We start from the raw sequence: 24,822 nt of genomic DNA, 5'->3' as shown, positions 1-24,822 counted from the left end.
ACACACACACACACAGACACACACACACACACACACAGACACACACACACACACACACACACACACACACACACCTCCACTGCTATTGTCAGTGTCTACAGGCAGGATGCCAGCAGCTGCTCCCCACGTTTACTCATCATATTCACAGCCAACTATTTCAACTGCATCCATGTATCTAGATAAACAGCAGCTGCTTGTTGGTTTTCCAGAGTTTGACTTCATCACGTTTGCTCAGTTTTCTGAGTCGTGTCAGGAATCTGTCTGAAGGAAATAAAAAAGTGCTCATTCAAACAAAGGCGTCATCACACAGATGTTAACTTCATTAGTTCTGCTTTAATTGTGTATTTCATTCATTACATGACATTTCATTTAGCTGACGACCTCCAATAAGAGAAGGTCCTTCGTAGCAGTGAAGTCCAACTGGGCAATGTAACAGCTTGAAATGCGGCTGTTACATTGTGTGTACAGTCACATTATCTACACTGTCTGTCACCGTCTAATGTGAGGTCCTGTGTCTTCTCAGGTCCCTTTAGTCCTTTAGGACAATTCAAAATCTGTGACTGCATCTGATACACAGAGGAACCCTGAGTATCAGCTGCTGTCAATTCAAAGGACATTAAATACAGTTATTGGTGTGTGAAGGAGCAACATGGCTGAAGTCACTAGTGTGGTTCTACAACATGTTCCGATGGTTCTACAACATGTTCTGATGGTTCTACAACATGTGCTGATGGTTCTACAACATGTTCCGATGGTTCTACAACATGTTCTGATGGTTTCAACATGTTCTGATGGTTCTACAACATGTGCTGATGGTTCTACAACATGTTCCGATGGTTCTACAACATGTGATAATGGTTCAACATGTTCTGGTGGTTCTACAACATGTTCTGATGGTTCTACAACATGTTCTGATGGTTCAACATGTTCTGATGGTTCTACAACATGTTCTGATGGTTCAACATGTTCCGATGGTTCTACAACATGTTCGATGGTTCTACAACATGTTCTGATGGTTCAACATGTTCTGATGGTTCTACAACATGTTCTGATGGTTCAACATGTTCCGATGGTTCTACAACATGTTCTGATGGTTCAACATGTTCTGATGGTTCTACAACATGTGCTGATGGTTCTACAACATGTTCTGATGGTTCTACAACATGTGATAATGGTTCAACATGTTCTGGTGGTTCTACAACATGTTCTGATGGTTCTACAACATGTTCTGATGGTTCAACATGTTCTGATGGTTCTACAACATGTTCTGATGGTTCAACATGTTCTGGTGGTTCTACAACATGTGCTAATGGTTCTACAACATGTGCTAATGGTTCTACAACATGTTCTGATGGTTCAACATGTTCCGATGGTTCTACAACATGTGCTGATGGTTCTACAACATGTTCCGATGGTTCTACAACATGTTCCGATGGTTCTACAACATGTGCTAATGGTTCTACAACATGTGCTAATGGTTCTACAACATGTTCTGATGGTTCAACATGTTCCGATGGTTCTACAACATGTTCTGATGGTTCAACATGTTGATGGTTCTACAACATGTGCTGATGGTTTACAACATGTGCTGATGGTTCTACAACATGTTCAGATGGTTCTACAACATTCTGATGGTTCTACAACATGTGCTAATGGTTCAACATGTTCTGGTGGTTCTACAACATGTTCTGATGGTTCTACAACATGTTCTGTGGTTCAACATGTTCTGATGGTTCTACAACATGTTGTGCTAATGGTTCAACATGTTCTGGTGGTTCAACATGTTCTGGTGGTTCTACAACATGTAGACCATGTAGTGTGTGGAAGGTTCCACAGGGGAACCAGGGGAACCAGGGGAACCTGGGCAGTGTGCGGTGAGGAGGTTCCCCGGCTGATCCCAGTAGAACAGTCGCTTTGTTTGTTTTGCTGCGGACAGTTTGTTCTTATGTAATGTGCATTTGGAACCGTCCACAGCAGGAGCGTGGTGGGGGGGGAGGCGGGAATAAAATCACCTAAAAAACACCAAACATGCGGATTTTGGTTCATATTTAGTGTTTTAAGATTTCACAGATGATTGTGTATTTCATAGAGTCTGCGTGGTGGGTGGCCGCGGGGCTCTCGTGTGGTCACGCACTGTATTTTGGTTTAGGAACCCCCCCCCCCTCTCGCAGGGATCGTGGTAGAGTCCGGGCCGCGTCATCCATTGTTTACAAATGAGCGGTGGCTGTCGGGAGCGGAGCAGCAGCGTGGAGGCAGCGAGCAGCGGCCCGGGGCTCAGTCAGCCCGGATTCAAACCCTCAACCAGCCCACACACACTGCAGCACCGCCAGCCGGCCCGAGCACCATGCCCTGCCGGAAGGAGAACTACATCTTTCTGGAGCAGTCGGTCACCGTGGACTCCAAAGAGGTGGACGCGCTGGTGACCAGAATCGGCGAAGCTCTGCAGCTCCACAACAACAACAGCGGCGGCTGCGGCCAGAAGACGGTGTCGCTGTCCGTGTCCTGCCTGCACGGCCTCTCCGGCGGCGGGGCCAAGCCGGCGGCGATGCTCGGCGGCGGCACCGCGGCTCCGGGGCAGAAGCGCGGCGGCTGCTGCATGCGGCTCCGGAGCCGCGGACACCGGGGGAGCAGCAGGGCGAGCCCGTACAACATCCCCGGGTCCAACGGGGACCAGGACTGGGACCAGATCAGACCGTGGAACAAGAAGAGGGTCGGCGCGGAGGAGGACGACCCGCACCGGCTCCTGCAGGAGTTAATTCTATCGGGGAACCTGATCAAAGAGGCCGTGAGGCGGCTGCAGTTCTCCGCCGCAGACTGTGCAGATTTCCCGCAGGTGGCGGACACCGTGCCGAGCTGATACCGGGACGCACCGGGACTCACCGAGCCCCCGGCGGCCGGACAGCCGCACGGACCCGGACTCACGGACAGTGTGACCGAGACTTTACAGGACTGGTAGCTTCGTTTATTAATTTCATTAGTTTGTTACGATGCGTCGGCTAGCAGTTAGCCTAGCTGACCTGCTAGCCCCTCGGCTGCTGAGCCGTGATGTTTATGTTCAATGTGTCAGAGTGGGGCAGACCTCCGGGGGGGGGGGAGCTAGCAGGCTAACGCTAGCCCCTCGTCACTCCTGTGATTCCTGAACAATGGAAGTTCTTCTCAGCCCGTTGGATGATGGCGTCACAGGAAGTTGGAGCTTCCTCATTGTTTTTGTTTACCACTTCATCCCGGAACTGCCTCGTGTTTTGACTTGGCGTATCCATGGAGCTGTTCCCCGCTCTGACACCAGGGGGATGGGGGGGCGGGTGGTTCGGTTTGTTTACAGTCTGATGCTGGAAGCTGCTGTACAAAGAGAGAAGGGACCCCCCCCTTCCTGTCTGTTCTCTCAGTTCATTTCATGTTGTTCAGTTTGTCCTTTAACTCAGAGCAGATGTCTCTGAGCTGCAGCTCCAAGCGTGTCCTCAGTGTCTGAGGGGAACGTACACACACACACACACACACACACACACACACACACACACACACACACACACACACACACACAGGGATGAGGAAGAGGAGAAGACACCAACACCCGGCTCTGTGACGTGAAGCCATTTGTCTGTAGTCTGTGTCTGGAGGTCGATGGTCACCTGACTCTGGTGGTGCTTTCACATTTTTCCAGAATTCCAGTGAGGAGTTCTGTCTGTTTTGTATTTGTTTCTTCTGTGTAAAGAAAAATCACCACGACTGCTTCGTAACGAAGTTCCCGATAATGTTCCTGAGTATTCAGGCCTTTTTTTGTTGTTGTCTTAATAAACACTTGTTTTTCCAAACCTCTGTGGGGATTTTCTTTGGTGGAGCTCTGGTGTTTGCAGAAACCTCACTGGTCCTCTGGTGAGTGGACAACGTGGAGCAGGAGGCCACATGCTCATTATCAGCCTATAAATACCCCCCCCCCTCTTGGCGGATCACAACAGGCAGCATGACACCAGAGGTGAAAAACATGTTTTGCTGTGGTGGCGTTTAGAGCAGTGAGCCAGTCAAGGTCCCTCATTGTTTACAGGGCTCCCTCTGCTGGGGGGTGGACATCGTGTTTCTGTCTCCAGGTGGATGTTTGGCCTCTGAGCAATCACATTGTTCAGGCTCAGGTCACACACACACACACACACACACACACACACACACACACACACACACACACACACACACTGCTGCTCTCCTCTAATGAAGAAATTCCTATTCCACTTAAATCTAATAATTATTTTAACAAAACTATTTAATATTTCACATCACGATTTATACACAAAGGGTTTTAAAACTTAATGCAGTGTTTTCTACTACGTTTTTAATTAATTGAAAATGTTCAGTGTGATGTCTGAGGACTAAAAGTTCAACCAAAACTTTACAACTAGATCATCACTCAGTAGAGATTCAACCAAGCTGCAGCAGATCAGTGACAGACATCAGTTCTCTAAACATTTCATCAAGATCCATGAATTATTCTCTGGTGTAAATATTAATAAACATCTTATCTGACACTGAGTGTGAAGGAGCTCGTCTCTGTGGCGGCAGCTTGATGCTTCAGGTCGGATTCACAAGCATCACTGACACGAACCAGAGGTAAAAATAGAAAAACTGAGACTGAATATAAAAATAAGGTGAAGCCACAATTTCTGTATCTGCTCTTAAATCAGATGATGTAATCTGTTCATTGATCATGTTTATAAACAGTCACTTGTCATTGATCGTCTTTATATTATTATCTTTATAATTATGTACATTTGCAAACAGACAATTTCTTCTCTTGTCTATTGTTTAGTGAGAAAAATGTTATGACCATTGAAATCTAAATAGTAAAAACAATACTCATATATATTATCCATATTCAAATGAATAAAAACAAATATATATTTACAATACATTTATATCAGTATTATTTTGGTGGACAAACGTATAAAAATATATCAAGCATTTTTAATCTTAAGGAAAACAAGTACTATTTATACTTTTTATATTATTTCTTAATTCCTATTTACTCTATAGTAATGTTTTATGACTATCTTTTTACTTGTGTAGATTAATTTTAATTAGATTTGAAGCTATTTTATTATTTTATCATCTGTTACATTTATCGCTTTTAATATATATTTTTTTGTTATTTTTTGTTTTGAAACTAGTTTTGTTCTGGTAACGTGTGAGGATAAAAGTATTGAGTATAGAGTATATATTATTATAATAATGCTATATACATATCATCTGACACACTGCAGTGTAATTACTATGGTTGTCCTCTAGAGGGCAGCATGACACCATCAGGTTTTTACTCTCCTCAAATCAACGACTTCTTATATTCTCATGAAATAACTTAAATAATTTAATACCTACGTTCGTTCTTACAACTATATTGTTAATTTTGCAGGATGATATCGTTATATTATTTAACTAAGTCACAATTTTAATAGTCAACGCCAAAATAAACACAAAGAAAAAAAATATAAAGTATTAAAGTCAAAACTAAAGCGAGGATGAAGTCAGAATTCTTAAAATCATTTAATCTAATGAAGTCAAGTTTTCTTTCAGCCTCATCAAACAGTCTTATTATATTAATGTTGATGTGAAATGATCAAATACATGTTTAAATATTTGGTGGCTTTCGCTGCCAAAGGAACCAAGATCAGAATTTAAAAAACAAATGAAGGAATATTTTCGACCAGTTAATCTCATTAAACACTGGATTAAAAAATGTCGTCAACAGCAGCAGAGGAGATTTACTGAAGCTAAATTAAGACGGGGGGGGCTATGATATAATAAAACATATGTTTTTTAGTCACACACATGACTCAGACATGATGTATTTACACCACGTCTGAGCCGTGTCACCGTGGAAACAGGTCCTAACACAAACTGGGACTGAAACACAGTTAAAGACATTCAAAGAGAAACGTGAAAATCCAACATTAAGCGTCAGTGACGAATCACATCCGAGATTTTCCTCTGAACTATGAGGAAAATCCCGGAGGAGGAGTTCTTGACCTCTGATTGAACTGAGGATGGAAATAAAAAACACAAAAGCATCATGTGGTTTCGCTCGAGTGTCTGAAAACTGAAGTGACAACTTTAACTTTACAGCCTCCATCGGACATTTGATCTGAAAACGTCTTCCATCACAAACGAGCTGATCCAGGAAGCAGGAGACAGCAGCTCCTGTGTTCTGTAAAATGACTGTTTGTGTCAATGGAGCCTGGAACAGAGCGATTTAAAAGAACTTTGACTCTTTAACCAAGAGCTCTGACTCCGTGTGATTCACATCATGTCGTCAGATAATCATCTGATCCTGTCGTCAGCCGATCAAAACATTTACACGCAAAAGTATTACTGCTGTAAACTGTAAATAAAGATGGACTGAGCCACAAAGGTGAAACCAAAGTGTCTCTATCGCCCCCTAGTGTGTGGCTGCAGTATCGGTCATAAACCTCCTCCATGTTAGCAGATGGGAGATGGGACAACTATAAAAATCTAAATAAATGTTTGTAAAGATGTTTCTGTCATTTCAGGTCGTTCTTCTCTCACTGATGTTTGTTCAAGTGTTTCTGATCAGTTTGGTTTGAATCAGTTATTGATGATATAAAAACAGGCGGAGACGTCATGATTGACAGCTGAGACTGACTCTGATTGACAGCGGAGACTGACTCATGATTGACAGGGAGACTGGCTCTGATTGACAGCGGAGACTGGCTCCTGATTGGTCGAGCAGGTGTATGGGCAGGACCTACTGCACAGACTCCGACTCTATAGATATTTTGTTTTCCAGAAACAAAATGCTCAGAATACATAAAAGTCATTTGATCGTGGTGCACATGAAGGAGAACTCTTGTTGGACAGGAGTTTACGCTGTAGAGATTCTGAGGTCCAGTCAGTGAACTCATAGTAAATCATGTGAAACGTGTCTGGACTGTAACATGTGCAGCAGCAGTTTGTGGTGTGTGGACAGGATGAAGAGCGTCTTTCACATCTGGCCTGCAGAGCGTCAGACTGACACCGTGGACAAAGAGTCCAGAGGTCTGGAGAAGCTCTGGTGCCGCCGCTGTCACCATCACTGATACATCATGACCTCACTGTCGAGCAGGAAAAACAGGATTCACCTGCTGCACAGACAGTTTCAGAGGAAATAACCAGGAAGCTGAAAAGGTTCAGTGTAAACACATTATTTTATCATTACGGAAAATAATCTGGGACCTAAAGTTGAGTGTGTTCCAGCAGCAGCGGTGACGTTGACGCCTCACAGGCTCAGGGAACATCGTGGATTCTGAATTTACCAGTGTTCCCTGAACACCTCACACGCAGGCGCTCGGTAGATGCTACAATTCACAGATGTTCCATAAATACGTTAACAAAATTTCTGCTGTTCCCTTAACGACTCACATTTAGACTATCTCTAGATGCTAACTTCTCTAGATGCTAACTTCTCTAGATGCTAACTTCTCTAGATGCTAACTTCTCTAGATGCTAACTTCTCGAGGTGCTAACTTCTCGAGATGCTAACTTCTCGAGATGCTAACTATCTAGATGCTAAATTCTTTAGATGCTAACTTCTCTAGATGCTAACTATTCACCAAACGCCTCACATTCAGGATGTCGATAGACAGTTTACAGATCAATGTGTCACATGTCCGTTATGAGTAGATGCTAGCAGTAGCTATAGCGACATCAGCAGGGCCCCACTAAAGAGTTTGTGGGGCAGTGGTGGGGCCCATCGGGGCCAGCAGACATTTATTTTCATGGTACTCAGAGGATAAACTGTGACTCTCTAGCACCACCACCAGACCAAAACCACTAATCACGTTCTCACAAGAAAAAAATCAATACCTATGTGGAAAATAGAGAATAACACAGAACGATGGATGGAACATAAACGATTTCTATTTTCTATAAAAAGTCCTGAGGACACGAGGACGGTCTGAAGAGAAGAATGTGAGCGTGGCCTCGTTTCTCTTCCTCTCGCCTCCCGTCAGCTGGATTCCTGCAGCTTCGTCCTTGGAACGATCTCATCCAGCTCCGACACCTTCTCTCCGGACAGAACTGGGCTAATGAGGCGTCCCGGCCGGGGAATTCCTGGGGAACATCTGAACGTTGTGCTGCTCCCTCGGTGTGGTCGTTATTTCTGAGCAGCCGACGTGTGAATAAAATGTTTCCTCTGTGAAAACTGCAGATGTGTTTAACACGGCAGACCGATGGAGTGATAACAAACAGCACAAAATACTTGATATGAATACAAATTTTATTTATAAATCCCTTTAGTTTTTTATTATCATGATTTAGTTCATAACATGTGGACGTTTTTACAGTCCACATGATTTATTCAAATGATTTGGTTTCTCTGACCAACAGTCAAAGGCTGAAGGATGTTCAGAGTATAGGTCGTGAACCCCTCCTCCTCCATGTTAGATTCCTCGTCGCTTCACTGGAGCTGAATGAATTCATGAAGCTGGTTTTAGAAGCAGAGAGGACAGAGTCCCAGCAGAGAGGACGGACACAGGACACGCCAGCAGGCAAAAGACGTGTCATCACATGAGGACACACTGTGACCAGAGGACGATGATGAGAGGATCCTTGTTTAGTTTGAATATTTCTACATTTCACACTAAAGAAAGCTCAAAGATTATGAATGATATTCTGCTACAGGTCTCAGTGTTGAATGTGGAGGTGCTGCCTGTAGTTTCATGAACCTGAGTTCAGCTCGAGCAAAACCTAGTAAGACTTGAATCTACACGTTGATGTGGCGTGTTATCATCTGTTGAACGACAGCAGCTGAGAAGGTCATTCTTCTTCTTTCGGTGGGAAGAAACTGGGACGAAGATGACATGAGTTTAAATGTGTTTAATAATACACTTGATGTAAGGACAGATTCAGATGATTCATTTTACTAAATAACTTCATTATAAAATATAAACTTGTCTCCTAACAGTTTCCTTCGATGTGAAACAGCAGCTGCTGCATCTTTACGATCCATCGTGTCACCGTCTTTTCATAAGGCGGAGTTTATACACGTCGCTGCTGATTGGACGACACCTCTGAACACCCACCAACAGAGAGAAGCAAAGTGAAGCCTGCGACTGCAGCAAAGCCACGCCTCTTTTCAGAAAGCACGGCTGACCGTGAGGGGAGGAGGAAGCGTAAGAAACATTTCATCATGTTGTGGAAGTAAACTGAAGTGTTATATTTCTTACTCACATTTCTTTACTCTGCCCGTTTAATAGATTTATTAAAACCTTGGAGGTGGAAGGACACATTTGAACGAGACTTCGAAACGGGACAGAAATCGTTGCTCCTACTTTTCATCGTCGAGTTCCTCGTCCGTAGTTTTTCTGTAACTAAGCAACCAACTGCAGAGGAGACAATCCACTTCCTGTTTACATCACATGACCAGAGTACGGTCATGGTCATGTGACGTGTGTTTTCATGTGTGTTAGTGTGGATATTAATATTTATAATATTTTGATAAGGAGCTGAAACGCTTGTGTGGATGGAGGTCGATTTCATTTTTCAACGTGTGTGTGTGTGAGATAATATTCTTTGCTTTAATTAAACATCGTGTATTTAACATAATATCCAGGTCGTCAGAGACAGATTCTTATTCTCCAGTGACTCTGTGTGAGTTTTACTCTGTAAAGCAAAGATCCTCTGAGTTAAACACATGAAGTCGACACTAAACGTCTGTGGCTCCGTCCTGTTGATGCTTTAAAGAGGTCGTCCCTCGTCTTTGCTGATTCTGAGTTGTTTCTGGAAACAAGAGGAGCAGATGATCGGTGAGTCGAGCTGGAACGACGCCGGTTCTCTGGGGAACCTCAACAGACCGGAGTGGAAAACAAGCTCGTCTCAACTGAGCTGACGTTAAGTAGGACAGGAGATTTTTCAGTGGAGCTCAACACTGTTTGCTTCATGTCTCAAATCGTCGCGGTCCAAACAGCTTTTCTCAGGTTCACGTCGTGTCTCGATAAAACTCCTCCTCTCTCCCTCTCTTTTTAATCTGGACCATCACCACAGGTACAGCCGATGATCTCCTGCCTCGCTGACTTCACCACTGACCTGAATTCACCGTTTGATGCCTCCGGCTCTGCAGCCAGAGAAAAAACTAACTGGAGCATCACATCTGCATTTTACATTTTTAAGAAGAAATAAAAAGAGGTTCTTTCAGAGAGAGAGAGAGAGAGAGAGAGAGAGAGACAGAGGAGAGAGAGAAGAGAGAGAGAGAGACAGAGAGAGAGGAGAGAGAGAGGAAGGAGAGAGAGACAGAGAGAGAGACAGAGAGAGAGAGAGAGAGAGAGAGAGAGAGAGAGAGAGAGACAGAGAGAGAGAGAGACAGAGAGAGAGAGAGAGACAGAGAGAGAGGAGAGAGAGGAGAGAGAGAGAGAGAGAGAGAGAGGGAAGAGAGAGAGAGAGAGAGAGAGAGGAGAGAGAGAGAGAGAGAGAGAGAGAGAGAGCCGGGAGGTCAAAGGTCACAACACGCTGTGGGATAAAATTGCACGTGAGAAAAGGTCGTGGTATCAAACTGCTGGTTCCAGTTTGAATCTGTTCATATTTTTGTGATGAAGGAAGATTCCAGATCATTGAAAAGACAAAAACATCTGATGTCCAATCTCCAAACCCGACAGTGAGAGAGAGGAACGTCTGTGGCTCCCAGGTCAGTGATTTGATTCAGTCACTGTGACATTTGAAGGGACCGCTCTGACCCACAGGAGAATTTACTGATGACTGATTCTCAGAGTGATGACGGTGAGGCACCGATGGTTTTTAAGGTGGTGCAGAGAGACCACGTTGTATATGGAGGAAAAAAACAACTTTCCACTGAAGCAAGATTTTTGTAGCAATAAATCCAGTTTCCAGAAGCATGGTGAAGCAGTGCATTATGGGAAACATCAACCACCAGGTCTCGTCTCCTGGTTCTACCACCACAGTTCCTCTCCTCCGCTGCTGCGAGTGCTCGCTCGCCTCAACATCTCCAGGACGCTCCTGGCGTAGGCGTCCCTTAAGTTCACGCCTCCCCCCACCCCACCCTCCCCTGTCTCCACCATCGAGCCCCGGGCCAGCCTCTTGAGCATCTCGCCGTGCCGCATCGCCGCCTCTTTCATCTTCAGGGTGAAGTAGCAGGCGGAGAAGCGGTCGTTGATGATGGCGATGGGCAGCGCCAGGATGAGGATCCCGGACAGGATGCAGAGGAAGGCCAGCACCTTCCCCAAAACCGTGTCGGGCCGGATGTCCCCGTAGCCGACCGTGGTCATGGAGGTGGTGGCCCACCACCAAGCGGCTGGTACGCTGGTGAAGGTCGTGGCAGGAAGGTCGTGCTCCAGAGCGAAGACCACCATGGCGAAGATGGAGATGCCGACGCCGAGGAAGAGGAGCAGGAGGCCGACTTCCTCGTAGCACTGAGCGATGGTCATACCCAGAGACTTCAGGCCTGAGCAGAGGAGGAAGAAACGGCAGAAACTTCAAGTTACATTTAATTTTCAACAGGTTGATTCTCTTCTGTGTTGGAAATGTCATGTCGGCCATCTTTATTTACAACCTGTGGTCAGAAGTCTTCACTCACTGTGGCGTCAGATTTCAATGTGCAGGAGAACAGTTTTCATTCAATAACATTTCTTAACCATAATAATAATCTGAGTGAAAGTTGAACATTGACACATCCTCAGTCTTTTAGTTTCTCTGTTTTCTGATTATGTCACTTTGTAGAGAAAAGAGGAAAACTCATGTATCCCCCCCCGTCGCCAGCGAGCGACAGATTGTGAGCGTCCTGGTTTCCCTCAAATGTTGAAAGAGGCGACTGAAGCCGCTCGGCGAGGAGAAATAACAAGAGCCGTAAGAGGAAATGTATAAATACAGCCACGTACGAGCCAACGTTCACATCCCGGGATGAATCTCTCGATTCTCCTGTGAGAGACAGAGACGAAGTTAAAGAGGATCTGACACGAAGTGTTGACGCACTAAATCCTACACACTGGACCTTTAAAGAGTAAAAGTCAGAATAACCTTTTTAAAGGACTTTTCCAGTAGTTCTTGTGTTTGAGCGTCTGATGCAGGTAATCAGGTCTTTTTTCCCGTCCAGTCTGAGGCTTCAGTTAATAAACAGAAAAACTCGACTCGCAGGAGAATTCATCTCCTGATAAAAACCTCCTGAACCATCAACACTGAAGGAATCCTAACTGGGAGGAGAACTCCCATCGTCCCGCATTGCTTCACCACGTCAACAAACTCTGTCTTTTAATATTCTCATGAATGAGACGCCCCCTAGTGGCAGAAAATTACACGTTGCTCCTTTCAAATTCACTCTTTAAGTGTTGACCTCTAAAATGACCTCATGACTGAACCAGACAACTTTTCCATAGCCAAACACTTTTCATATTTTTATCCTTCTTTTCTCTCTCACTCTTTCACTCACCCCTCCATCACCACTCTCTCCATCTTCTCTTCTATTATTCATGAGTTGAGTCCAGGGATTATCATCCTTCCTGAAATCACCCACATCAAAGTGTTCATACATCCCTGACACACTCAGACACACTCACACAGAATAATCTCACACTCTCTCTCCTCCCTCCGTCTCCTCAAGGAATTTACCAAAATACAAATCAATATTTCTTTTCTCTCGTCCGTGTCGTCCTCAGAAAACCTCCTGGCTGTAATCTCAAGCTGCAGCTTCACCGAGAAGAATTTCCATTTCTCTTTCACATCTTGTATCTGAAACCGCCGACGGGCTGCGGACACGTGTGGAGGGAACGAGAGTGAGAAACACGCCACGCAGCCGTCAGCACATTAATCCAGACGTCTGCACCTCAGGTCCCGACATCACTTCAGACTTTTTGTCTGAACGTTCTGTATCATGTTCTTTTCTGCGTGAACACGGTTCAGGTGTGAGCTGAGAGCAGCGGCTCCAACAGTTAACTGGGCTCCACCCCCACCCCCCCACTCTCAAAGAGTAAAGGGCATAGATCCGTGTTTACCTGTCGAGTGTCGTCCCAGCTTCAGCATGCGGAGGGACCTGAGGAGTCGGAGGACCTGCACCACGCGGCCCATGTTCTCCAGCTCGGTGGTTCCTCCATGGAGGTTCTCCACCGCCAGCGTCACATAGAAGGGCAGGATGGCCAGCAGGTCGATCACGTTGAGGATGTTCTGGCTGAACCGCACTTATCCCTCACACAGAGAAACCGAAGTGCCAGCTCGCCCGTGAACCACACCACGCACCGTACTCCAGGGCATCAAACAGTAACGGTGCGCTAATTCCAACATCACTCACTCCAACGTCCTCCCCTAAGTCCAGCGAGATGAGCACCATGTTGATCAGCGACAGCCCCACGAAGAGCAGGGACAGTGAGCTGAAGGTGCGAGCTGCCCGTGACGAGTCAGGTTTCTCCAGAAGGTCCCAAAGGCGTCTGCGGAGAGCAGGGAAGACAGCGCCTATAAAATCATCTTCATCATCATCATCAGCCTCAAACTCTCCCTGAACATCGAGGCTCTCCTTCTGCTCCTTGCGGCGATAGTAACGCTCGCGGCAGCAAGGGTTGATCCGAACTTCGTCGATGCCCCAGTACTCAATCTCCTGCAGGAAGGAGACCTCACACAGCTCCTCCCTGACGTGCAGGTGACCCGTCCGGTAGAAGTTCATCACGTACCTGTTGGCAGAAATACAGAGAGACGAGAAAGAAGTGACACAGTTATTGTGCTTTCTTTGCTTTACTGTACGACTCGAGGCCATTTCTGTCCTTTATAGGGGAAGAACAAGAAAACGTATGGATCTGGTGTTAGCCTTGCTCCCTCTGTGATCTGATCTCCACCAGGTGCAGTTCTGAGACATTCTGGAAAGAAAAGTCGTCCCAGCCAATCGGACCCGTTCTCACTGAAGACTAAAGCTGGATCTTGGTGGTTTTGTTTGCAAATACTTGCATCTTTGTGAAAGTTTGTGAGCAGCTTTCTTGCACATCGATATCACACTGTACTTAAAGTGAGCATGAGATTCTCAGATCAGGGTTAGTACAAATTTTGGGTAGATAATAATTTGTCATCTTTGATTGTTGCAACTCGACATTTTGCGTGGCAAAGGGAGGAGAGGGAGGTGCCACCTACTGGAAGGTCTGTGAATTTCGGTCAAAGAAGAACTCGTTCTCCAGGAGGTCCGCGTCATCGCAGAGCTCCAGAGCCGAGTCCCGGCTGCAGGAGGCCAGTTTCCCCAGCCGGGTCTCTGGGTAGGACGCCAGCAGCTCCTGGGACAGCACGTAGCGACTCCCTCCAACGTTGATGATGAAGAAGTCAACGTCTCTGACGCAGGACGCCGTCGTCTCGCTGAAGAAAACACTGGAGTCCAGAGACACCGGTGAGGTGCTGTCGCCGTAGAGCTCAGCCGCCGCCACCGAACTTGAAGGGCGGCTCATGGTGGAGGGGGGGAGCTGTTGGAGAGTTGAATGTTGAGAGACGTCAATAACGTTCATTTCAAAAGGAAGCAAATTACTCTTTATGGCTTCTTTATCGGCTCATGTTCCTGTAAACAGTTATGCACTCCCTAACCCAACAAGATGATAAGCCATTATGCAAACATTTAGTGGTGGTTCACCGGGATGAGCAGTAGGTGGCGCTAATCCTCCAGTTAGGTGCCATTACACCACTGTAGAGGAGGGCAACAACTTCACCTGATTAAAAGAGCTCCAAACTAAGCTCAAACCAAATAAGTAAATCTATTAACGTGATGAAAAAATATTTGTTCTTTACGTCATCATTTCTGTCGATGCACCTAAACAACCTTTTGGGACATGAACTTTTTCCCACCTATGTTTGCACATAAAACAGGTGGATTGAAATGCACCTCATGTTTCTAACTGTCTGTCTGCGGCTCAATGCTGAGCAGGTAGTGCTCAGTGATAGAGCTGCTGAGTCTATAACTCTGTGACCATTTGAAAAGACATGAACAGAGTGAAGTCGTCTGTTTTATGGACTTGTGGAACCTGCTGTTGTCAGAAGGGACAGGAACACCCTCACGTAACCTCAGTTATTACAGCAGTGGAGGATGAAGAAGAACGAGACACTAAGAAGCAGAGAAGTTAGAACAGTCCGTGTCCTACTTGTGCAGATCTCTGGCTTCTGCCGTATTTAAATATTTTAGCTGGCTTTTCTAATTAATAGATCTAATGCTACTTTTCCTGTGATCATTCTTTCCCTTTTACCAGTTGTGACGCTGTCATCTCACTAATTCTCTGAATATTACATGAGGCCATTTGAGCAGAGACAGGATTGGGTGGTCTCCACCTTTTAAAGCTTTTAAAGGTTAAAGGTTGAAGCAGCCGCCAATCCCTGCTGAACCGTTTCCCACTTATTATGTTTCTGGGTTGTGCAGCATCCGTTTGTCCCGTTCTTGTGAACACAATATGACTTGAGAGAATTTCTTCAAATATTCACTTAAATGTTAATGCTGTAATGTGGCCAGGTTAAAATTGTAAAAAACGATTTATTGGTATCTCCATACAATCTGTGTACAAGACATATTTTAATGTATAATGACCCTGAACCCAAAACAGCAATAAAAAGACTTAGGTTTTGATAATTCTTCAAATGTTGTTTGTCTGAATCTGAATCTGTCTCTGATAACGAAGCACGAGCGGCAGAAAGTTTAGTAACAAAGATTTAATGTTTAAGATTTAATGTTTAAGATTTAACAAACATGCTGCGATTCTTTATGTTGTATTTGGGCACAAAAGTGATTTTACTGTAACTAAATATTGAACTTGGGTTTAGAACATTACAAACTGTAATAATTCAAATTAAAATCTTGTTCAGTTTATGTAAAAAATTACAACTTGTGCTGTTGAGGAGAATCACACATTGATCTTATTTTTCCTCTTCAGTTTTCAGTAGATTCAAACCAGAGGGACTAACACGTATAAACATGATGTGTGAGGTCAGATTAAAGGTCGTAGCTGGAGGACGTGTGTGTCCTCACTTCATATACATGATGTTTGATCTAATTCATGTTCCGACTGTTTCTGTGCAGCCTCGTCTTCAGCTGTGAGATGAGACCGAGAACGAGTCGACATTAACATTTAACAAGAGAAACCACAAAGTCTGTCTTGGAGACAGAAACCTCCGATATAAACGATTGTCCAGGAGGATATGAATAAAAAATACTCTCAGCTCTGACGCATTGTTTCACAGCATCTTAATCTAAAATGAACCATCTTGAGAAAACAGCCTGTGATTCAATTTATGACAAAACTCTTCAAAATGCAATAGATGCATAAAAGACTGAATATGTATTTTCTATGTTTTCTTTCCACTCGTCTGTTATAGAAGAAAAAATTAATAAATCAAAATATTTACAGAAGCATGAAGAAACCGACAGATTCAGTCGGTTTCTCTCAAGTCGACATCCACAGAGAAACTCATTCATAGCTTTTCTGTAAAATGTCTCAGAGAAAAATAAACTGAAATAACATAAAATCTCACTGGGCTGATTTCTATTAATTTCTAATTATTATAATTAGTCTCAATCAGTTACAAGCACCTGCAATTATATAATTAAAATATACAGACAGACAGACAGACAGACGGATAGATAGATAGATAGATAGATAGATAGATAGATAGATAGACAGATAGATAGATAGATAGATAGATAGACAGATAGATGGATGGATAGAGAGATAGAGAGATAGATGGATGGATGGATATAGAGAGATAGATCTTACCTGGTCTAAAAGAAGAGAATCTTCAGCACTTTGTTTGATAACTCCACATTTTCTTGATTAAAATCCAAACATGTCCCTGTGTTTTTATTCATTGCTGACGGAGATGGTTTGAATAAAGTTTGATCAGTCTTTGTCAACAGGAGATAAAACTCGTGTCATCAGTCGGGTCTGGAGGAGGCAGCAGCTCCTGGAGCATCACTTCTCTGCTCTGTGATTCGCTGTGCCGGTTTAAAATGTTGTGGAGGAAAATATGGAGGGAGATTAATGTCACGAAGACCGTCACACTGTTTGAGGGTTGTTGTTGCAGACCGTATAAAGATGGACGACACTCGTCCCATGTACATGAAGGAAGCCAAAATATCTCTGATTGTGGAGCCGTGGGTCGAGGTCCCAAACCTGACCAATCATGTCATACGTCATGATTGACAGATGAGACTGTTTTTATATCATCAAATAACTAATTCAAACCAAACTGATCAACTGAACAAACATCAGTGAGATAAGAACGACCTGAAATGACAGAAACATCTTTACAAACATTTATTTAACGTCTACTTAGATGTTTTAGTTTGGTCCATGTCCCATCTACTAACATGGAGGTGGCAGGGTTTATGACGGATATTGCAGCCAGCCACCAGGGGGCGATGAAGACACTGTGGCTTCACTTTGAGGGAGCTGTCATGTCGTCCATCTTTATTTACAGTCTGTTATTAGATGTTACAACATAACACACCTGTTAGTGGGATAAGATCATTTCTGTCTTTGGATTTTTCACGTGATTTATCAACGATCAGAAAAATTTAAAAACAACCTTGTTCACGTTTTAATTGAAAAACTCCATTAAATAAATTAAATAATCTGAATTACAGAGTTTAGTCAGAACCGCAGCTCCGGTCGCCTGCGGCTCGGCTCACTGTGGCTTCCTCCGGCTCTCGTGGCATTAATAACCCTCCATACTCTTTCATCCCGTTTGAAAGCCTGCTGCTAGGCAACAACATGGTTTTCTGAATCAAACTTTATTGGAATTAAAAAGATGCTCCACTTCTATCGCGCACATCCCTGATGCCACAGCGCCACCATGTGTCCTGCGGCACATCAGAATCATGAAACCTTTATATATGTCAACACTTCTGCTCTGATTAATGTTCATATTCCAGAAGACGTTTTATTTTAACACTTACAAATATAAATAAATATCTTATTCCAACCAAAATCTGAATATTTGGTACAATGCGAAATAATGTTAGACACGATACTAGATACAATATGATAGAGTACTATATACATAAGATAAGAAACGATACTAGATAAGATATTGTACATGATATTAGATATGACTCAAGTGTTCCATATGTCCTCCATACTAATGACATATTATAACAAACCACATGTAAACTCCTCATACTGCAGCAAATCACAGCCACAGATTATACAGATTACACATCATGTTTGTCCAGTGTTCCTTCATATCAATGGATAAATATTGAAACCTGTGTAAAAATCAACAGTGTTTTAAAGAAGGTTCTCCATTAATGTAGAATTAAATGTATTGGTAATAAAAGATATTTATAATGAACTGAATTCAGAATGAACCTCTGTAAAAGAAAGTTTGTTTTCCTGCTGTGTCTGAGACGTGGAGAAGTTTGAATCTGTTTCAGGCGGCTGACCACACGATGCTCGTCTCCGGGGACAATTACAGCTGCTCCATCCTGTCAGGTGGACGCTCCTGCTGCTGCCCCCCCGTCTCATTACCCAGACATGTGTCTCTGGGTAAGGAGCCTGCGGCTGCTCTGTCTGTGGAGCTGGAACCAAACAGGCTGATTGAGACACGAGACACAGAAAGAGCAGACAGGACGACGTCCAGGTGGATATTTAAAATCTGAAAGCTTCATGTCTTCCTCACGTTTTACAGAATGAAATGTCCACATGAACTCCACAAACAATGAATGAATAGATGCTGCAGATAAAATAACTGAAACTTCTGGAATCACTTTTCCAGTTTTGAAATATGAACACTAACGAGCGGAATGTTTCAGAGACTCTGTCACAGTTAGACAACAGTAACTAACTCCACATCTATAATAAGATAAGATAATCGTCATTGGTCCGTTACAGTTGTTACAGCAGCAGAGACTCAGAATGACGTCAACAAGAGAACATGAAAATGAAAACAGAATAAGATAGGCTATAAAATACAACTTTCACTACGAATGGAAATATTATTAGTAGAGAAACATATTTAAGGGTGATTGTTGTTGTTTTATTATTATTATATATGCAATAATTAAATTTATATCAGAGAGGGTTGAATATCTCCTTCCTACGGGTTCCTGCTCACGTGGGAGTGGAAGGGAATGAGAAGGCAGATATTTTGGCAAAACAACGACGTACAGGCACCATTAAGCAAAACTATCATTAACGAATACAGTCACAAAACATGGCAAGAATACAGAGATTTAAATTACACAGGAACACATTGGTACAGCATTCAAAAACATGTAGGTGCTCGTGCAATCATCCTGTGTCACTGCACTTTACTTATAAAGTTCTATAAAAACCATCAGTGAAAGGTTTTACTTTGTACATAGTCACATTGAATGATTTGATTCTCTTGTCTCTTCTCTTGTCTCTTCATCTGAGCTGCTGCTGTAACAAGTGTGGATCAATAAAGTTTCATCTGAACTTTACTTTAGTGCCAATCTACCGCTGCACTCTCCTCCTCCTCCAGACGGTGGCGGTAATGCACCGATGAGTTGTTCGCCAGCCGCCATTAATCCCCAGGAGAAGAAGAAGAAGTCCGCGCTAGCAGGAGGCGGGTAACAACACGGAGCTAACAACACGGAGCTCCGCGCAGACACACACCGACACCGGGTTCGGTTCTGAAAGTCACCGGGAAACGGTCAGCACCGGGTGAGGAGCGCGCACACACACACGCCGCAGCGGCCCGGGGGGGAGTGTGGGAGTTGTAGTTCTCTCCGCAGTGGGATGGCGGGCTAACAGGAGCTAACCGCTTTGAACCGGGGGCAAGTTTGAGCGCGCGAATCAACTCCGACGTTTATTGTGAAGAAGAAGGAGAGAGAAGGTGGATCTTTGATTTACAAGCATTTAGTTGGCTGCTGCTGTCCAATAAGTATTTCAATATGTAATAGATAATACTTACAACGGCGGCAGATACTTCCTGCAGTTTTCACATATGAATCCAGATTGTTGGTATAAACTTGTATTTACAGTCTACAGAGAAGTTGAACTCTATGAAATCCTCTGTGTGCTTGTTGGTACACATCTGGATACAAGTCTCTGTCAACCCGTTTGTCTTCCTCCCGTCAGGACACGTTGACACTCAGACGGACGGAGGCAGACATGAGTGAAGTGGTGGAGGAAGCCGTGGACAGCTCTGCAGTGTCCGAGGAGCAAGTGGAGGACCAGCAGGAGACGTCGCAGGAAGAGCTTTCCAGTGTGAACATGAGTCGTGTCAAAGCATCCGGTAAAGAGACGTTTGACACAACAGCTGATTCTTCTGTGGTGGTGAAACCTGAAACGAATCAGTTCATACAGGAGCTGTCACTGGTCGTCATAGTTTAGTCTGTGGCTCAGTTTGCTTTAGATGTTAAACTTCTTCACCGCTCTAAAAACAGTAGTTGGTGAAAGTACTAAAATGCATTAAAGACGTGGTATCACATCAGTGAAACATAGATTCACATACTCGCTAATGCGCGACTCGCCATTTACGGCAGCATCGGATGCATGTTTGATGCTGGTGTTGGTTGTGGAACATCTCTATTGTTTACTTTCTGTTTTTCATCCTCGTTACAGTTGTTGGTGACATCATCGAGGGCAAGCGGCCAAAGAAAACCTTCGAGAGGTTCAATTTCCAGGCACCCAAGCAAATGGAGAAGCTCAAGATTGAAGATGGTGAATATTCAACTATGAGAGACATGGCTTCATTCCTGGAGATGAATATTTGTTATTTAAAGAGGAGCTATCCGGATATTTACAGATATAATACTGACGTTCTTTTGACTTCACATCTTTTCAGGTAGTGGAGATAAATTAGGAGACATTCCACGCACCAGCTTCCAGCTCACCAAGATGAAGCCAGCTGATCTGAAACCTCTTCACGCCATCCTGTTCGACAGACCGGGAAAGGTACGAACATCCGCAGCCGTCGAGATGAAACCTTTTCACCTTCGGTCACTTTCAGTCCCAGTTTATTTAAAGGGGACATAGCATGCCCATTTTACCACAAGTTGATATGGTTCCTTGGGGTCTTAATGAAATGTCTGTAACATACTTTGGTCAAAATACCACAAGGATCATTTGAAACAGCTCCTTTTTACCCTGTATAAAACAGCCCTCCACAGAGTGACCTGTTTTGAGTGCCTGTTCCTTTAAATGCTAATGAGCCAGCTCCCCTCTCCCCCCATGATTTTAAACGATATAAATTACATATTTTATACGATATAAATTATCAAATATGCATCCCATACTTTGTATTCCCCTTCTGTTGTCCTGGAGTTTTAATTTTCCCAATCACATAATTAAATGTCCCCCTCTGCCCATCCACTACAAGCAGACAGACAGAGAGAGAAAGAGAGGTGGGGGGGGGGGCTATGAAGACCATCATTTACCCCTGAACCCCGACATTCAACGGGTACAACAACAAGCGGAGAAAGCAGAATCGCGGGCTGACCTTATATATACAGTCTATGGGGCTGACCAGCGGAGAAATGCTCGTCCCGTGTGAACAGCCAGGCGGCTGCGCGCTGGAGAACGGCGCTGCGCTGCCTCGCAGCGGCGCTGCCTCCGGTGTAAACCCGGCGTAACGAGTGTGGGGGGACGGGGGGGGACGGGGGATGAGGTGGGGGGTGGGCCAAGGCCATGTAGGGAGACTTCCAGTACCTTGTTACGACACAAAACCCAGGAAGCTCAATCGAGTCACTCAAGCATGACGTTTCTGACTTAGAGGAACTATAACAAAACACGCGAGTGTTTTTTTCCCCAGAGTTTTTGGGTTGGTAGACATGAGCCAGATACCCACATTAACCTGTAGAAGCACTAACAAAGTGGAATTTGCATGATATGTCCCCTTTAAGGATGATCTCTTTGCTCTTTCAACAGATAGCCACAATAAAGAAGAACTTGCGTCTGTTTAACGGATTTGGTTTCGATAGCGACAGTGAACAGTACATCAAAAAACGAGACAAGCTCCGCAAGTAAGTTTCTGTGTAGAAACTTTCATCTGGTTGAATCCGAGGCTCAGTGAGCTTTACCTGATCTACAACTCAGCATTACTTTTCAACTCTGGGAATGAAAGCGGAAACATTCTCCATCCTTCAAACTGTGTTGATATAAACCGACAATAGACTGTCTTTACAATGACATATTACTTTCTATGGAAATGAATAACTACATCTATTTAAAGATTTGTTTTAATTGCTGAAGGTGAACAATGAGCTTCATGTTTTCTTCTGTTCTTTTGATGCAGAAATTCAAATTTCAACAACACAAAGCTGAAAGTTGTCTGTGGTGTTTTGGATCTGGAGAAGAAAGGAGCTCACATGGATCTGGTCGACAGGATCATGAGTTTCCTCATTGCACCTAAAAACAGTGGGAAGGTGAACTAAAGGAATCATTGCTTGTTAAAACATGATACAGTGACAATAAATAGTGTTTTTATTTTTTATTTTTTGTTTGTGTCTCGGCAGCGTCTCCCTGTGAGGAAGAAGAGGAAGTCAAAGAAGAAACTGTCGGGCGACAACTCGAAGACACCGACCAAGAAAAAGAGCAAATCCAAACCCATGAGCTCGTCCAGTCCCAAAAAGTCCAAAGCAGGACGCAAGTCCAAAGCCATCGTCATGGACTCTAGCAGTGACGAGGATGATGAGGAGGAGGATGAGAAGGTGGGGGCGTCGGCTGAGGCTGAGGGATCAGACATGGAGGAGAAACTGTCAGAGAAAGAGGAAGACCAATCCGACAAGTCGGAGCATTCTGCTGACGAAGAGGAGGAGGGCGACGATGACGTTGAGGATGAGGATTATGAGGATGAGGATTATGATGTGAGATTTTCCGACCCAAGCACAAAACTGGAATGTTTGTGTTCTGATCCTCTGGGAAATGTTTCATTCACTTTCCATTTTAGTAACTAACATTTTTGTGTCAGTCTTCAAAATCAGAGTTGAGCGGAGGGAAGAGCGCATCAAAGAAATCAGCGTCAGTGAAAAGACAAAGGACGCCAGCGAAGAAGACGGGTCCTCCTAAGAAGAGAGCGAAGAAGGACGTTTCAGACGAGTCAGAGTCCGACAGTGTCAGCGAACCTGAGGAGAAGGTAACACCTTGTTTTTATTACCCTGCAAAAAATGGAATATGACAGTTTTACCAGTTTTAAATCAGTATCCACTTTATAAGATGTACATTTATATTTATATTCTCAATTTGAGTTCTATGTAATTGGTTGTATTTTATTTTTATTTTTAATTACTTAAATAAAGTCTTAGCAAACATTTTGCAACAATTGTGTAAAATGTTTGGTTAATGGAATTTTTTTAGGCCCAAACTCCACATTGTTCAAGCTGATAAGTACCACTATTTGATGACATTTTTACTTTACATATTTCTTTTAGTAGAAACTGTTAATTAATACCAGCAGTATTTTAATAAAATTGCTTTAAATGTTCATGTATAAGTAATTTTCTCTGCTACGCCCTGACAGTTTAATAAATAATTTTGTTTTACAGCCCAAAAAGAAGAAGCCTGCTGTGGTCAAACCTGCGGCCAAGACAAAGAAGGCCGACAGCAGCAGCAACCGCAAAAACAACACGAACACAGGTGAGAGGGATCTGATCTAAACGTGTTGGTTCTTTAAAGCTGATCATCTACCTGGTGATAGAAAAAGATGAGTGTGAATCACCTGTCAGTGTAAGTAACAGACCATTTCCACAGTCGGCCTCATCACAGCTTTGTGTTTTCACGTGCAGCAGACGACAGTTCAGACGACGACGAGCCGCTCATCAAGATGATCAAGAAAGCCCCGACCGACGGACAGCTGACGGACACGGTCCAGAGTTTGCTGAAGGAGGCGAATCTGGAGGAGATGACCATGAAACAGATCTGTCAGAGGGTGAGAGGCCGCCTCCGCTCACAGGCCTGAGAAAGGAGCAGAGCTATCTTTACATCCTGCACATTTCAAATTCATTTTAAATGAATAAGTCATCAAATAATTACAACACTTTCAGGTGTTTGACAGCTTCCCAGACCACGACCTGAGCAGCAAAAAGGACTACATCAAACAGACAGTCAAATCTGTGAGTATCTGAACACACACGCATATATATATAATTAATTAATCCACTCTTCTCAACTTAAACTTATTTATAACATATGTTTTTTATGTTCAAGAATTTTAAGGCAGTCGTAAAAAAGCCCCAGTGAAGTGTATAGAAGTTGGTTTGATGTTGGTGTTGTGACCGTTCTCTCACAGCTCATCACATGAAGATCAGGAAGTCGTGAAACTTCACAAGAGAAGAAGAGTTCAGCACAAAGGACTGAAAAGTTTGTTTCATTAGTTCTGTTTGTTTTCATAAAAAACTGTTTTATACATGATTGTTTTTTATTATTATGAATGTTTCACGTTACCTCCACATCGTTCATCTTTTTTAATGCTCTCTGCTCGAGTCCAAAGCAAAGTAGGAAAAAAAATTTTAATCAATAAAAAAAGGACAATTTTTCAAAACAAGTGGAAAAACCAACATTTCTTCAACTTTACAAACTGTTGTGTAGTTTTCTTCAGTGAAGTCGACTTCATACAAGAGTTTGTATCAGAAAATCTGAATTAAACAACTGCTCTGTTAGAAAATGTTTGATTCATTAATTCTATAATTTGACTTGATGCATTTGGCTTCAAATACAAGCAGTTTTGCAGGTTACAATATTGGACATTGTAAGAATTCATGTGTTTTTGTGTTTGTTTTTATTTAAAACACATTTTTACAAACCTGATCTTTGCTTTTGACTCATTTTTATTTTTGGATAAAAATGTGTGTGTTTCTTATTAGATTAAGTTATTTTTGATTTAAACATTTGTAATTAATTGTCTTGAAGCTGAAAACAGTCAAACCTT

General features: G+C 43.5%; 3 protein-coding genes across 6 annotated transcripts; 2 read left to right on the top strand and 1 right to left on the bottom strand.

The window, feature by feature from the left end:
* Window positions 1-2,210: 2,210 nt before the first annotated feature.
* Window positions 2,211-3,507, top strand: gbp (glycogen synthase kinase binding protein). The gene has a single exon (XM_034610655.1). It carries the CDS (start codon window positions 2,345-2,347, stop codon window positions 2,855-2,857), a length of 513 nt encoding a protein of 170 aa, XP_034466546.1. The 5' UTR covers window positions 2,211-2,344; the 3' UTR covers window positions 2,858-3,507.
* A 7,289-nt stretch (window positions 3,508-10,796) lies between these two features.
* kcnv1 (potassium voltage-gated channel modifier subfamily V member 1) lies at window positions 10,797-14,420 on the bottom strand. The gene is given in 5 exon segments (XM_034610642.1): window positions 10,797-11,434; window positions 12,978-13,157; window positions 13,160-13,219; window positions 13,222-13,646; window positions 14,098-14,420. Coding segments are annotated over 5 exon segments (1,482 nt in total). The 5' UTR covers window positions 14,403-14,420; the 3' UTR covers window positions 10,797-10,922.
* Window positions 14,421-19,432: 5,012 nt separating this feature from the next.
* Window positions 19,433-24,400, top strand: LOC117776587 (protein DEK-like). 4 transcript variants are annotated; one of them, XM_034610645.1, is made up of 12 exons: window positions 19,433-19,616; window positions 20,034-20,190; window positions 20,520-20,618; window positions 20,743-20,852; window positions 21,825-21,919; window positions 22,192-22,321; window positions 22,412-22,762; window positions 22,867-23,031; window positions 23,441-23,531; window positions 23,681-23,823; window positions 23,939-24,007; window positions 24,184-24,400. In XM_034610645.1, the coding sequence occupies exons 2-12, from the start codon at window positions 20,067-20,069 to the stop codon at window positions 24,193-24,195; spliced, it is 1,389 nt and encodes a 462-aa protein (XP_034466536.1). In that variant the 5' UTR covers window positions 19,433-19,616; window positions 20,034-20,066; the 3' UTR covers window positions 24,196-24,400. The 4 variants fall into 4 exon arrangements, with proteins under 4 accessions (XP_034466536.1, XP_034466538.1, XP_034466537.1 ...); XM_034610647.1 differs by having other exon boundaries at window positions 19,466-19,617; window positions 20,042-20,190; window positions 22,412-22,726; XM_034610646.1 differs by having other exon boundaries at window positions 19,466-19,617; window positions 20,042-20,190; window positions 22,412-22,744.
* The last annotated feature ends 422 nt before the right edge of the window (window positions 24,401-24,822 follow it).

Source organism: Hippoglossus hippoglossus, chromosome 16 (genome assembly GCF_009819705.1).
Source record: "Hippoglossus hippoglossus isolate fHipHip1 chromosome 16, fHipHip1.pri, whole genome shotgun sequence".
NCBI classification, from domain to species: domain Eukaryota; kingdom Metazoa; phylum Chordata; class Actinopteri; order Pleuronectiformes; family Pleuronectidae; genus Hippoglossus; species Hippoglossus hippoglossus.
The sequence above is the reverse complement of the archived record's forward strand: the minus strand, read 5'-3'. Positions and strand labels throughout refer to the sequence as shown.